We start from the raw sequence: 15,025 nt of genomic DNA on the forward strand, positions 1-15,025 counted from the left end.
AATGACCCCCTAAAGAGGGGGATAGTACCCCCCTCCATAATTTCTCTTTGGTCTCAAAATTGACGTAAATTCTCCAGAAAAAGACGGATTCCCAGGTAATCGACCTCGAGAAATCCAAATTTCATGGTCCCGAAGCTCCTCTAGCACCCCTTGAGGGGTAAACGGGGGGGCCCAATTTTAAAAATCGGGGCTCCTTTCCGAATTGCAAATTGATTGCATCCAAATTGAGGAGCAGAACACATTTACATCTTAAGTGACTCATAAGAGTTCTAGTAGACCCCCTGAATGGCAGAAAGTAACTCCCTGAGTAGGGAGGCTTCGCCCCCGCCAAAAATTTCTCAAAATTCCTCTTTGGTCGCAAAATTGACGTCGATTCTCCAGAAAAAGACGGTTTCCCATGTAATCGACCCCGAAGAGCTCAGGGAACATGAAATTTAGAGTCCTCGGGGTCGATTACATAGGAAACCGTCTTTTTCTGGAGAATCGACGTCAATTTTGCGACCAAAGAGGAATTTTGAGAAATTTTTGGCGGGGGCGAAGCCTCCCTACTCAGGGAGTTACTTTCTGCCATTCAGGGGGTCTACTAGAACTCTTATGAGTCACTTAAGATGTAAATGTGTTCTGCTCCTCAATTTGGATGCAATCAATTTGCGATTCGGAAAGGAGCCTCGATTTTTAAAATTGGGCCCCCCCCGTTTACCCCTCAAGGGGTGCTAGAGGAGCTTCGGGACCATGAAATTTGGATTTCTCGAGGTCGATTACCTGGGAATCCGTCTTTTTCTGGAGAATTTACGTCAATTTTGAGACCAAAGAGAAATTATGGAGGGGGGTACTATCCCCCTCTTTAGGGGGTCATTTTTGGGCCTTGGATGGTCTGATTTTGGATTTTTAGGGGTCAATTCCACGTGAAATTTTCCGTGCTTTTCAATTCCGATGCGATCCATCCGCAATTCGGTCGGGAACCGTGACTTTTAGCATCGCGACCCCCCCTTTACCTCCCAAGGGGGGATGGGGGGGTTTCAGGACCACAAAATTCGGATTCCTTGGGGTCAATTCCCTATTCAACCCCGCGGCCTCCGACTTCGTACGACCTAAACCAACCGAGAAAAAGGCCTGGTACGGGTGGTCTGAAACACCCTGTATAAAATGCACTCCTAACACCACTATCTGCTCAAAAAATTTGCGTTTTTTTTGAGCTCCCCGCTTCCAAAAAGATACCACAGCATTCGTGAACATTTCGTTAGAGGTGTCCTTCTATGCAACCCCTGTGCGCTAGGATACTACAGAATATTCAACATGGCCGACATCAATCCGCTAAAACACATGTGTCTGGACGTGATTCTAATAATTTGTTAACAACCCAGCATGTTTACATTCATGATTTCTTTGCATTGATAAAGAGCCGCTTTGTCTGACCTTATGCTCCCGATTGCGATTTGCACGCTAAAGCGTTGGCTATGTTGGGTATTGCTATTGCAAAAGGGTTGAATAGATCGACTCTTCCAACGAAATGTACATCTGTGCCGTTGTATCGTTTCTGAAGCAGGGAGCTCAAAAAATGCAAATTTCCTCTGCAGATTGTGAAGTTGGGAGTGCATTTCAAACTTTTCCAATGCACTCATCGTTATTTTGAGACATTTATTGATAGAAACAATTCTTATTTCTGCTGCATCAAAAGTTTGCAACACGCCCATTGCTCAGTAAGGTTACTACTCAGAGTTTTAAGTCCATCTATTTTTCTCTGAAAGCACCCTAAAATCGCTAATGAGCCTGTTGCAAACTTTTGCTAGAGCAAAAATAAGACTTGAAACTAATGGAAAGAGTCTCAAAAATAAAGATGAGCACAGCGGCAAAGTCTGAAATGCACTTCTTTCTTCACAATTTGCGTAAGAAATTTGCGTTTTTTCGAGCTTCCCGCTTCCAAAACAATACCTTGGCACAAGTTTTTTTTTTTTTTTTTTTTTTTTTTTTTTTTTTTTTATTATTCAGTAAAATACATATTAAAGTATTTCCAATGTGATGATTAGACCCTAAAGCAGATCTTTTTACATTTTGTTTTAATAAAAGAATTTTTACAAGCACTTTTGGAAAACTGTAGATTGGAGAATTATGAATTAAAAGTTAACTAAAATTGATAAGATATGGAGTCATAGAGATGGTAAAAATATTGAGTTAGATACAGAAGTAGTGGAGGAGGTATAGAAATCACAGAGGATATTTATAGATATAAATTACGCTAAACAAGGTGAAAAATAGGGGATGGCAAAAAGTGCAAAAAGCCTAACTGTGAATAACTGAAATTAAAGTATCTGTTTAATTACTAGACAGATTGTCTTTCAAGTTAGGGGTACTCCCTTGTCGACGGAGACAGAGAGGAGCAGTGCCCTGAGGATAGGACCAAGTCCCTAGCGGAAACAGCGTGCTAAATCAGACTTTTTTGAAGTCCGGTGTGAGAAGCTCATGAGGCTTCCTGCGTCTAAGATGTCTGCTCTCCCTGGCCCAATCCAGAAGCTTAATTGCCTCAGGATTGGGGTGAGACACCAGACGCTCTTCATATCTCTCGTACATAGGAGAGACAAAAACCTCCAGGCTCCCTATCCCAAGATCCGTCCTGATATCAACGTTCCTTTCATACCATCTAGCTCAGCACAAGTGAACATTTTGTTGGAGGAGTCATTCCATCCAACCCCTGCTCAAAGGAAACTACGCAATATTCAACCTAGGCGACGCCAATCCGGCAAAACACCTGCGACGGGACGATGATTATAACTACCTGATAACAATCTGCATGTTTACATTCACATTTTTCTCGCGTTGATAGATATCCGCCTTGATTGACCTCGTGCTCTCCTCAACTTGCGCGCGGAAGCGTCGGCCGCTCCGGCGCTCTGCGACGCCTAACCGCCACAAAACTCGGTCCTCCCGCAGGTCATCAGGGAGTTGGCACTCCCGCATCTCATCCATAATCCCCTGTCGCCAACCTTTCTCCGGGTGTCCCCTTCGTCCCCTCTCAGGAGGAACCCAATGAAGCATCTTTTTTGGCAGCCTCTCTTCCGTCATCCTACTGACATGACCGTACCAGACAAGCTGTTTGGTCATGACGTTGAACACGATGTCATTTTCGACTTCCATTATCTGATGCACTCTATCATTATGGATCCGATTTCTCCTAGAAATTCCTGCTGACCTCCAGAAATCCATCTCTGTTGCTCTTAGCATATCCTGTGTCTGTTTCTTCAGCTGCCAAACTTCACATCTGTACGTTAATATATTTTTGACTACAGCGATATAAATTTTCCTCTCGTTCTCTTTGGAAATCCGCGGATCCAAGAGGATTCCATTTAGCATCGCTATAGCCCTCCTCGCTAAGGTGTTTCTTTCCTTGATTGCTTGATCCGTCCTTCCATCCTGGGTCAACCGCACTCCCAAGTATTTATAATCCGTACAGCCTTTGATCTTCTGCCCATCCTCCAACTCAATGCTTTGCTGATCACCTCCCAAAGTCATCCTCTCAGTTTTGGATATACTGACCTCCAAACCCAACTTCCGATACTCTTCTACTAACTTGCGCATCATGTACTCCGCGTTGTCCTGATCTTGAGCAACCACCACCTGGTCATCAGCAAAGCACAGAGTGAACAGAGTTTCAAACTCATCCAAGGGGACACCCATACCAGAACATTTCCTTTTCCATTCTTCTAGCAGGCACTGGAGATAAATTTTAAATAATGTTGGCGACAAACAACATCCCCGTTTTAAACCCTTAGTCACATAAAATCCCGTTGACAACCTCCCATGACACTTAATTTTGCCACAAAATTTACTAACAAAAGAGAGAAAAAAAAAAAAAATAAAAAGTAAGTTGACCCGGCAACGAAGCCGAGTAAAGTGATGTCATACAGTCTAAGTTGATCGGGCAACGCAACCGACGAGTGTTGTCGGATGGAGACGCGTAACAAAGACGACCATAGCTCGGTCAGCTGAGAATAATAATAATGACAAATGCTAAAACCGCATAAGTGCCCGATTTCTCTTACGGGAGGGACGTTTATTAAAGGAACTAGCGAAATGCCCGTGACTGGAGTCACGGGTCTAGAGGCCGCTAAAATATCTATAACACCGAAAAAATGGTGGTAGGGGAGCAAGACATGCCATAAAAAAAATGATAAAATCGATAGAAAAATTAGTTGAGGGGAGAGGGTGATGGAGCTAGAAAAATGAGCTTGGGGGGGGGGGGGATATAATAAATTCTGGCAGAAAAATTAAAACTAACCTAGCAATGATTTATAAACAAAAACAAAAAAAAAAAAAAATGAAAATATGAAAAAAAGAAATTGAAATAAAACATCAGCTGATAGCAAACAAAGGTTACCAAGGAAACCAAGGAATGGAACTTTCATAAAAACAGATTAGTGGAAAACAGCGTATGTAGGGCACTCACGTTAATTACCGTTTATAAGTAATAGGTAAATGCGATTTAACGGAAAATCTATACAGTTCTTCATCAGACCAAAATGGACAAAATTACAAAATTTGAATCAGCTAACGTAAATCTAACGGTAGTTATCGTGAACGAAAGAATTGATGACATACATCCGGTAACTATTATAGGTGGGATACTAAAGGAATTTTTGAGTTGAAGACTTATGACCCCCGCAGTGCTGATCCCTGACCTTCGTAGTATATTCCGGTAAAATTTCGAAGTAATAGACAAATTAGCGGAGGAGGAGATGTCCGACATACATACCCCGTCCGGTTTTATAAATATATAAGAAGATTTGGAGGGAAGGTAAAATTTGTTCAGATGATCAATTTATATTTGCAAGGTAAAATAAGTTGCGAACTTTTAGCGACACTTGAATGCTCTTGGTTCTTTTTTGCTAAATGCAATCCAATTTCTTCTCTGAAACTCAATACTTACGTTTATTTTCCTTTGTTACCTAATCATCAATAAAAATCGTCCTAAAATGCCAATAATACCAATTTGATTAACTATCACATCTATAGTTCAAAGAAATGATTATGACTGTCATTGAAAGATGTTTTAAAAGTGCCTCCTGTGAAATTGCAGAGGATGATTTTTTAAACTTCTCCAGGAAAATATTGGACTTGGTGTGATTCAGTATTTCATATTGTTCTATAACATGTTCAGATGCTCGAATCGGTCCATCAATTTTTTTTGGTATTTTTCTCTCTTATTCCTCTTTGTTTATTTTTTTTATAATATCTATTTTATCATCTTTTGGGGAGGAGACATCGGCACAATTTAAAATCAGTTTTAGTCTGCTGTCCAACAAGTTAATAGACTCTAGCCAGAGTCTTTTGTCTTTATCCCTTTAAATCTGAAAGTTTGGTGGGTTTTTTGTAGTTAATTAAATTTACACAGTCCGCACTTAATATAAACAAAGTCATCCTTTTTCATGTGATGCCTGTACTCTCCCTATTTTTTCTCAAAAATCGTAGTATCATTTTTTATGCATAATTTAAGGCGTTGTTTTTGCTTGTTGTCTTTTCTAAATCTTCCTTTCTATTCGGAGAGACTCAAAAAACTTTTGGGAAACTTTTTTGTCGCCCTCATTGTTTCTTCCACTGAGTAAAAATGTTGTCCTCTCAAACTTCTTGTTAGCTCCAGAAATCCAATCATTACATGGGCATAAGTGTAAGTTGTGGAGGGAGAAGGGGGAGGGCACTCCGTTTCCTTCAAAATTTTTATCATAGACCCTCTTGTGGAGCTCAAGGTAGGCGGACGCTCATTTTCTTGATGCATCATTCAAAATTGTTTAAATTCTTGTCGTTTCTCAATGATGTCTTTTGAGAGTCTTTACATATTACTTCACAGTAACACTAGCTGATAAAATTTTGCTTTAGTAGAATTTCGTGAGCCGACTAGCTTTATTTTTTTCACCTTTTGCCAAAAAATTGCTAAAACTTAATGAAACTTTGACTGATCGAGTTCAACAAAGTTGCGTTTGAGAGCTAATAAATTGATCTTTAATGTTCATACAACTCGCATTTGGCTGGCTTTATTCGTTTGCTCATTCAAGAGTTGGTGATAAGACTTTTGGGACACCCTATGTACGTCTCAACATACCTGCCAAATCCTTGTAGGATTTTTCTTTCTTTTTATCGTAAAAAAAGGTAAATTTTATATATTTTTTTTATTTAAAAAGTGGTCCTAATTGACAGACGACTAAAAGATTGACTAAAAGATGGTAGAAAATTTATTGATTGGTTGACGCCCCTAAAGACACATAATTAGACTCACATTAATGTTAAAATTATATTTTCATGTAAAGATTACTTAAATTTATAAGAAAATTATGTCTGTATTATTAAAGTGTCGGTAGAGGCGTCAGCCAATGGATATATTTTACATCCTTCATATAAATCTTCACGATGTTTCAAGTAAAATAAAGGAAGTAAAATTTACCTTAAACTTTTCTCCTCCTTAATCATTCAATTCATTCCTTTCAACTTTTTTGACCGTTTATGAATGTTTTCTGCTCCATTTTCAAAAAATATTGTCGAATATTGTCTGTAAATACGGTGTGCCACCTCTCAAACTTTTATTCAATTACTTTTTGCAGTTAATGTTGGACACTTGGAATCAGAGTATTTTCTATGACATCAAGCAAAGATTGCAAGATTCAGCCATGAAATTAGTCCATGCCGAGAGAAATGGTGAAGCATTTGACTCACAATTAGTTATCGGTGTTCGAGAATCTTACGGTAATTCCTTTTATGCAACTGAAAGTATCCTAGCTGTAGCACTGGCATTTAATAAGAATGTCCTGTGGACGGAAGCAATGTCTCACTCTACTGTTTTAACTCTGGGTTGCTCTAGGCGTCAAAACTCTTTTGAGTTTTCTATATCATTTAGTCTCAGCACTAAAATATTGTTTCTCATTGTGGTTACTTCAAACAGAAAGTTCAGACATCTTGTGTCCTCAAGTTGCAAACCATCAGATACGAGAGGCGTTCAATAAGTAAGTATCCCCCCTCTCTAAAATCAGTAAGAATGGACCAATTTAAAAAAAAATTGAGCTCAAAATCTTTCTTAGGATATGCTGAGTTCAACAAAACAAACCGCAACAGAATCGGACTTTGTGCGGCCGAACGCGAGCCGTTTGAACGCGCCGAGGTGCTCGCCGCGTTTAAACGGCTCGCGTTCGGCCGCACTTAGTCCGATTTTGTTGCGGTTTGTTTTGTTGAACTCAGTATATCCTAAGAATGATTTAGAGCTCAATTTTTTTTTTTTAAAATTGGTCCATTGTTATTGATTTTAAAGAGGGGGGATACTTATTGATTGAACGCCCGTAGCTTGGTACGGCTAGGAGGGGAATTTAGGGACAGAGGGTGTCTAAAAAGTTGAAGAAACATTTGTTATCCACTTTAAACATCTTGTAATGTAAATTTTTTGCCACAGGTTTATCTAAAAGTCACCTACAACCCCTGTAACTTTTTTTCAATTGATGTAGAAATTTGAAACTTTGGGAATGTCCCTCAGTCTAAAGTAGCAACTTTTTTGTCCCCAAAAATTGCTGGGGGCAGCCCCCTCCAAGGGGGGTGGGGAGCCAAATTTTTTTTCAAACAGCAACCCCCACGGTGTCCTTGAAGTAAATTTTCATAAACTTTGAATGTACATAAAAAATTCAAGTTTGAGGTTGTAGTGAGGTACTAATTGATGGGTTTTTGGGCCATTTTGAAGTAGGTCATTGGAGCTCCTGGAAAAATAATCGCATTTTTGAGATTTTTAAGGGGTAAAGTAGCCAAATCGGCTTAGGGGTGACAAATGAATCTCCCCCTACCTCATTCTTCCCTTAACCGATCTGAATTTTTAGTATGATGTTACCTGGTATAAGATGCCAGTTTCGTGAAATTTTTATGCCTGTGCAAGTTTGTAGCCCCCATAGCAACTATGCTAAGTTGCAGACTCCAAAATATCGATTTCTGTGATGAAATGAAGGTTTCCAGGTGGCGTTTTCATTCAACCAAAAATTCATATTTATATTAGAGTACTCCTTGATGGGTGTTTGGCCAATTTTTAAGTAGATTGTGGGACGTTTTCGAAAAATTATCACATTTTTTTGGTTTTGTAGGGGTAAAATAGCAAACTGGGCCTAGGTGCAACAAATGAAACCCCCCTCCCTTATCCTTGCCCCAACCGATCTGAATTTTTATTATGTTGTTACCTAGTGTAAGATGCAACTTTCCTGAAATTTTTATGCGCCTGAAAGTTTTTTTTTTTTTTTTTTGCCCCTGTGGCAGAGTTGCCAAGCTGCGTACTCCAAAATATCCCCCTCCTCTACTCTCTTTTCACAGCGGACATCCCACAGCCCAGAGGAGAGGGGAAAATGGGAATCTACGCCGACGATACGCTTGTGATGGACTCATCCAAGAGTTATAGGGAGGCTTGTCAAAATGTTCAAATCCATCTAGATAAAATAAATAACTGGACAACCAATGATAAAATCAAACTTAATTCTACAAAATCGGTTGAAGTAGTCTTCACAAACAGAAAAATTCATCATCGTCCTCTTCATCTGGGAAATAATCAAATTCCCAGAGAAAAAGTTTCAAGATATTTAGGCCTTCTTCTGGATTCCAAGCTCAGGTGGAAAGACCATATCAAAAAAAAAGTAGCTCAAATTAAATTAAAATTTTTAAACATGTATTGGCTACTAGGCAGAAAATCTAAGTTAGACCTCAAGCTAAAACTCTTACTCTACAAGTCAATGTTGAGACCCATATGGAGTTATGGCTGTCAATTGTGGGGTTGCGCAGCCAAAACCAATCTCGACCAGATAGAAATAATGCTAATGAAAATCCTCAGAAATATTGCTAAAGCACAATGGTTTGAGAGAAATGCGGATATAAGAGCGGATCTCTACATTGACTCTGTAGAGGACTATATTACGAAAATGTATACCTCATACGAAAACCGACTGCACAATCATCCGAATCCAGAAGCGCTTTTGCTGTTGGACAAGGATGATGGCATAAGGAGATTAAAACGCAGGAAAACCCACGAGCTTGAAATCCAGGGTTTTTTTAAATTTTTTCCAGAATAAATAAAATATTTGAGCGCCTCCTGTTGCTCTATGGACTTGTCAGGAGACACTTGATCTTTGAAAGGGTCAGCCCGTCGTAATTCATTTAAAATGAAAAAACATATTTATTTTATAATAAATATGTTTTATTTTTACTCCAGTTAATTTTTAGGTAGTATACACTATGTTAAATCTTAGTTAAAAGCCAGTATAATTTAAGCCAAACTGAAATTAAGCATTTTAAAGACATTTTATATGTCTAAATGCATTTTCTGTACAAATGTTATTTATTTTTTGTGCAAATAAATAAATAGTAAAAAAAAAAAAAAAAAAAAAAAAAAAAAAAAAAAAAAAAAAAAAACTCCAAAATATCGAATTTGATGATAAAATGAAGGTTTCAAGGTGGAACTCACTGCAAAATTTTACAAGAAATGTGTGATCTAAGAGCTTCCGATTATACAAGACTTATTTAAACAACTTCAAACTGTGGTATTGCCAACTTTATCATTTAAAAGTTGTCAAATGACTCGAATCGCGTTCCAATTCCGGGTGCTGGGTTTTTATTTTGTTCAGAATTTGTTATTATGATTCTTCTCTACTCTATACATTAACCCATTCTCTTAAAGTGACAATAAGGACTCGTCATACCCGCATTGAGCTGACTCAACTAAAGTAGCCGGACGAAGGGTCGAGTTGAGGAAACATGAGGGTTTGGCATTGAGAGAAAGTCCTTAAATCTACTCCTGCAACAGAAAGTAGAAATTGAGAACTTTCTCCCACCCTCCAAACTTTGTTTTGTCGAAGAATCCAATGAAAGTTTTGTCTTTTTCGAGCCGAAATATCACTGGATATCAAGTTTCATGCAAATTCACCGATAAGCTCCCAATTTTCTACTTCCCGCTTTAAGTCGCCATTTTGACGGCCGCCATTTTGCGGAGGACTGAATTTCCCCGAATATAATGTCAGAATCATTTTTCTCACCCAGAAAACCCTCGGATTCCGGGTTCATCCCAATCCATCAATATAAACGGAGATGCCAAAGAAGGAGTTGCGATTTGGGCCGGAATCGGCCCCTCTGCGGAATCAGGAAAATTTTGGATACTGTGCAGTTGACGGTGCATATTGAAAAGAAATAGTTAAATTTTGTCTATACTCCCATTTTTGGCTCTGAATTAGGGGCTTAAATATGGCTCTTGAGCCCGAAATAGCTGAGAAATTGCGTTTTTCGCAGTTCTACCTCAGATTTCGACCCGGGCGCCCAAATGTCCGGTCATAAGCATCGAATTTGATGTGAAGAACACCTAGACACGTAACTTAATGGAATATGATCAACTGTCGCCTTTGGGCCAAAGTTCAAAATCGAATTTTTCTAACTTAGTAGTCCAAACAAGATAAAAATCTACGTTTTCCGCGCTCTTACCTCAGATCTCGACCTGGGCACAAAAGTGACAGGTCATGAGCTTCGAATATGATATAAGGGACAAGTAGAAACGTAAGACACTGAATTATGATCAACTACTACCTTTTGGCCGAATCATCTTTGGACTTGGTAAAAAAACCGAAATGGAACATTTTAAAAAAATGCAATATTCGGCGGTATTTAATATGGGCCTAAAGGCTACGGTTGATCATTTTCCCATATCTTTCATTTCTAAGTGTCCCTTACATCATTTCAAAGCTCATGCAACCCGTCACCCTCAAGCCCAGGTTGAAATTTGAGGTAGAAGTGCAGAAAAACATGGATTTTCAGCTCCTTTGGGCTTAAAAGAAAGAAAAGTTCGATTTTAAACTTAGGCCCAGAGGCGACAGTTGATCATATTCCATTGTGTTACGTGTATAGGTGTCTTACATCACGTTTGATGCTCATGTTTTGTCAGCTTTGGGCCCTGGTCGGAATTTGAGGTAGAACCGTGAAAAATACGATTTTTCAGCTATGTTGGGCCCTGGAGTCATGTTGAAGCCCCTATTTAGCAGCCAAAAATTGTGAGTCATGGCAAAATTCGACCACCTCTTTAAAATATGCATCGTCTTGCCAAGTATCCAAAATTTCCCCGATTCCGTGGAGGGATCAATTTCGGCCCTAATCGGAACCCCTCCTTTCTGTTGTTTTGAACTTTGACCGGCGGCCATTCTGTGAAAAATCAACATTTTTACTTGCAGTTTGCGCCAAATTTTTTCTTGTTTTATCGGATTTCGAAAGAGGTGTCACAAAGAGGAAGTTGCTATTTTGAAAAAAAAGTTGGCCCCCGCTCCCTTTAGAGGGGCTGCCCGCAAAACTTTTTGGGGGACCAGAAAGTTGCTACTTCAGACTCAGGAACATTCCTCAAGTTTCAAATTTCAGTATTGATTCGGAAAAAAAGTTACAGGGGTGGTAGGTGTCTTTTGGGTAACCCTGTGTAAAAATGAGCACGTTAGAATGGGTAGTATTGCCAGATGGTGCATGAAAATATGAATTAACATTGCCGTGTTGCCAGATTACGCATGAAAATATGAATTAACATTGCCATGCTGCCAGGCAATGCACCAAAATTTTAATTCGAATATAGGTGTGCGGGATGGGCCGTGTTGCATAGTGACGTGATAAATGTGACTTTAATGGAGTCTGCAATGGTGTCATACAGGGTGTTTCGGACCACCCATACGAGGCCTTTTTCTCGGTTGTTTTAGGTCGTACGAAGTCGGGGACTGCGGGGTTGTATAGAGAATTGACCCCAAGAAATCCGAATTTCGTGGTCCCGAAACCCCCTCACCTGCCCTTGGGGGGGGGGGGGGGTAAATAGGGGGTCACGATGCTAAAAGACACGGTTCCCGACCGAATTGCGGATTAATCGCATCAGAATTGAAAAACCTGGAAAATTTCACGTGAAATTGATCCCTAAAAATCCATAATCGGCCCATCCAAGGCCCAAAAATTATCCCCTAAAGGGGGAGACAGTACCCTTCTTCATAAATTCTCTTTGGTCTCAAAATTGACGTAGATTCTCCAGAGAAAGATGGTTACCCAGGTAATCGACGCCGAGAAATCCAAATTTCATGGTCCCGCAGCTCCTCTATTCCCCCTTGGGGGGGGGGGGGGGTAAACGGGGGGCCCAATTTCAAAAATCGGAGCTCCCTTCCGAATCGCAAATTGATTGCATCCAAATTGAGGAGCAGAACACATTTACATCCTAAGTGATCCCCAAGAGTTCTAATTGATCCCCCTGAACGGTTAAAAGTAACCCTGAGAGGAGGGGGGCTTCGCCCCTTCCAAAAATTTCTCAAGATTTTGCTTTGGTCGCAAAATTGACGTCGATTCTCCAGAAAAAGACGGTTTTCTAGGTAATCAACCCCGAGGACTCTGAATTTCATGGTCCCTAAGCTCCGCTACTCGCCCTTTTGGGAAGAAACCGCCTTTTTCTAGAGAATCGACGTCAATTTCGCGACCAAAGAGGAATCTTGAGAAACTTTTGGAGGGGGCGAAGCTCCCCTTCTCAGGGGGGTCAATTAGAACTCTTGGGGATCACTTAAGATGTAAATGTGTTCTGCTCCTCAATTTGGATGCAATCAATTTGCGATTCGGAAAGGAGCCCCGATTTTTAAAATTGGGCCCCTCGTTTACTTACAAGGGGGCATAGAGGAGCTTCGGGACTATGGAATTTGGATTTCTCGGGGTCGATTACCCGGGAAACCATCTTTCTCTGGAGAATCTACGTCAATTTTGAGACCAAAGAGAATTTATGAAGGGGAGTACTGTCCCCCTCTTTAGGGGGTAATTTTTGGGCCTTGGATGGGCCGATTATGGATTTTTAGGGGTCAATTTCACGTGAAATTTTCCAGGCTTTTCAAATGCGATTAATCCGCAATTCGGTCGGGAACCGTGACTTTTAACATCGTGACCCCCGTTTACTCTCCAAGGGGAGGTGAGGGGGTTTCGGGACCACAAAATTCGGATTTCTTGGGGTCAATTCCCTATTCAACCCCGCGGTCCCCGACTTCGTACGACCTAAAACAACCGAGAAAAAGGCCTGGTACGGGTGGTCTGAAACACCCTGTATTTGTGATAAAATTGTGGATTCAGGTGCGGGAACGTAAATCAGAGTAGAAAAAACGTATTTGGGCGTAGGAACGTTATCAGGGTGATGGAAAATGGCACGTTCATATCCCTCTTTGATGCATCGCATGGTAGAGAGTGAGTATCAAATCCATCCTATAGATTAGACTCTCTGTTTATTTTAGCTTTGAATTCAGCGTAAACCTCCTTCTCGTAAGTAGATTAGAAAGATTGTGGCGGGTGTCGTAGCACAGAAATGTGTATTGGGTCGTTGTTGCAAGTGTGCAACTGTGGATGCATGTATCAGCATGGGAGGACGTTCATGTGTGCACAGTAAAATGTATCAGAGGTTGGGATTTTCGCATAGAACTAAAGTTTTTTTTTTTAGGTGTAGGCTTTTGCATCAAACAGCTGCAGTCTTTTGTAAAAAGTTTTAATTTTCCTGAAGACTTTCCGCGATTTTCTTGGATGAAAGTGTCACGGAAGATCTCCAATTTGAGGAACCGAAAACCGCGAAATCGTTAGTGGGACCGTTTTTGTATTTTTCGATCTTTAAGGGTAAAATGGTGACAGAGGCCAATGTGTGACTACCAAAATCCATTGCCTCCTGGTCAAAATAAGTTAAAATTTAAAAATGTCCGTCCTTGACGGCTAAGAAGCTATCCTATCAAGTTTGTACAGCTTTTCAAAGAACGTATGCTGGCAGATTTAAGCAAAAAAAAATATAATTCTGTCTAGAGAGAATTTATGACCACTGTACCTGTGAAAACTGTATATTTCTCATGCTCTTTACAATATGAAGGACACGAGGGAAATTGTAAATTCTGGAGAGTTGTTCTTGTTGATTTTCTTGTAGTTTCTGAGAAACGATTTGATTGGTTGGTTGGTCCATTGGCATGGTTTGATTGGTCCCCCCCCCCCCCCCCCAAGTACTTTGCGCCTCAGAGGTTATGCATTATTCTTATGATTTTATATTAGAGAGAAGGATTTTTTTTTTTTTTTTTTTTTTTTTTTAATGTTGTTTTAGGCTTTATATTTCGGGGATACTGCAGTCTTAGAAGGGATCTGAAAAATGAAAAGTAATTTTGGTTTTAGTCATAGCTGGGATGATAGGGTTGAGGTATCATAATGTGTCTAGGGATTTATGTTAGTACTCTGTAAGAGATAAATGGATAGTAATGAGGTTATATGAGATGATATAGGTTGTCTAGTAATGGGGTTTTTTTATAGTTAGTTCAAGGCCTGGTTATGTTCACGTTTACAGAGGCTCAACTGGAACGGCTTATATTGCTAACCTAGGATAGAGCCGGGAAAACATACATCCAGATTCCAGGAAATATTAGGAGAGGAAAGATGAGCATAGAAATGAGAAAGGTATAGATGGTATTTACAGTTGGATTTTGTTGTGCGAGAGGAAAATTGCTATTTTTTGTAGACTATGGGTTCAGGGTTTTGTAAGTAAGATATTTTCTAAACAAATATTTTGCAGTTGGTGGTGAAGGATAGAACTAGGTATCGTAAATTTCAAACAACTTGAGAATCCTAAAAAAAATAATTCTAGTATATCCAATGACTTTTAAAGGCGCCAGGAACTCTATGTACAAATTGGGTGCTAAGTGCCTTTGGAGGGATAGGTATTCTTCGTGTTTCATTGGAGGTTATATTAATGTGTGTGTGTTTTTTTTTTTAATTTTTAATTTTCATCTTCTTTTTTTTCAGTTAATTTATGCTCCAACCCTGAAGATAAATTGCAAATTTATCGGGATAACTTTGAAAAAGCCTACATTGAAGCAACCGAGGCTTTTTACAAAATGAAAGCGCCAGAATGTCTACGACTAAATGGTGTCCAGAATTACATGAAATATGCAGATGCAAAATTACGAGAGGAGGAACTAAGAGCCCAGAAATATTTAGAACCATGCAGTGGCTCGGTACAATCGGTAAG

General features: G+C 39.7%; 1 protein-coding gene across 2 annotated transcripts in view; it reads left to right on the plus strand.

Moving 5' to 3' along the window:
• The window catches only part of Cul5 (cullin 5), a 39,830-nt gene that overhangs the window by 5,598 nt on the left and 19,207 nt on the right, over nt 1-15,025 (plus strand). For both annotated transcript variants that reach the window (XM_072296514.1, XM_019049850.2), the window contains exons 4-5: nt 6,588-6,729; nt 14,800-15,020. In XM_072296514.1, the coding sequence (XP_072152615.1) occupies nt 6,588-6,729; nt 14,800-15,020 (363 nt within the window). The remainder of the gene's footprint in view (nt 1-6,587; nt 6,730-14,799; nt 15,021-15,025) is intronic.

Source organism: Bemisia tabaci, chromosome 2, assembly GCF_918797505.1.
Source record: "Bemisia tabaci chromosome 2, PGI_BMITA_v3".
NCBI classification, from domain to species: domain Eukaryota; kingdom Metazoa; phylum Arthropoda; class Insecta; order Hemiptera; family Aleyrodidae; genus Bemisia; species Bemisia tabaci.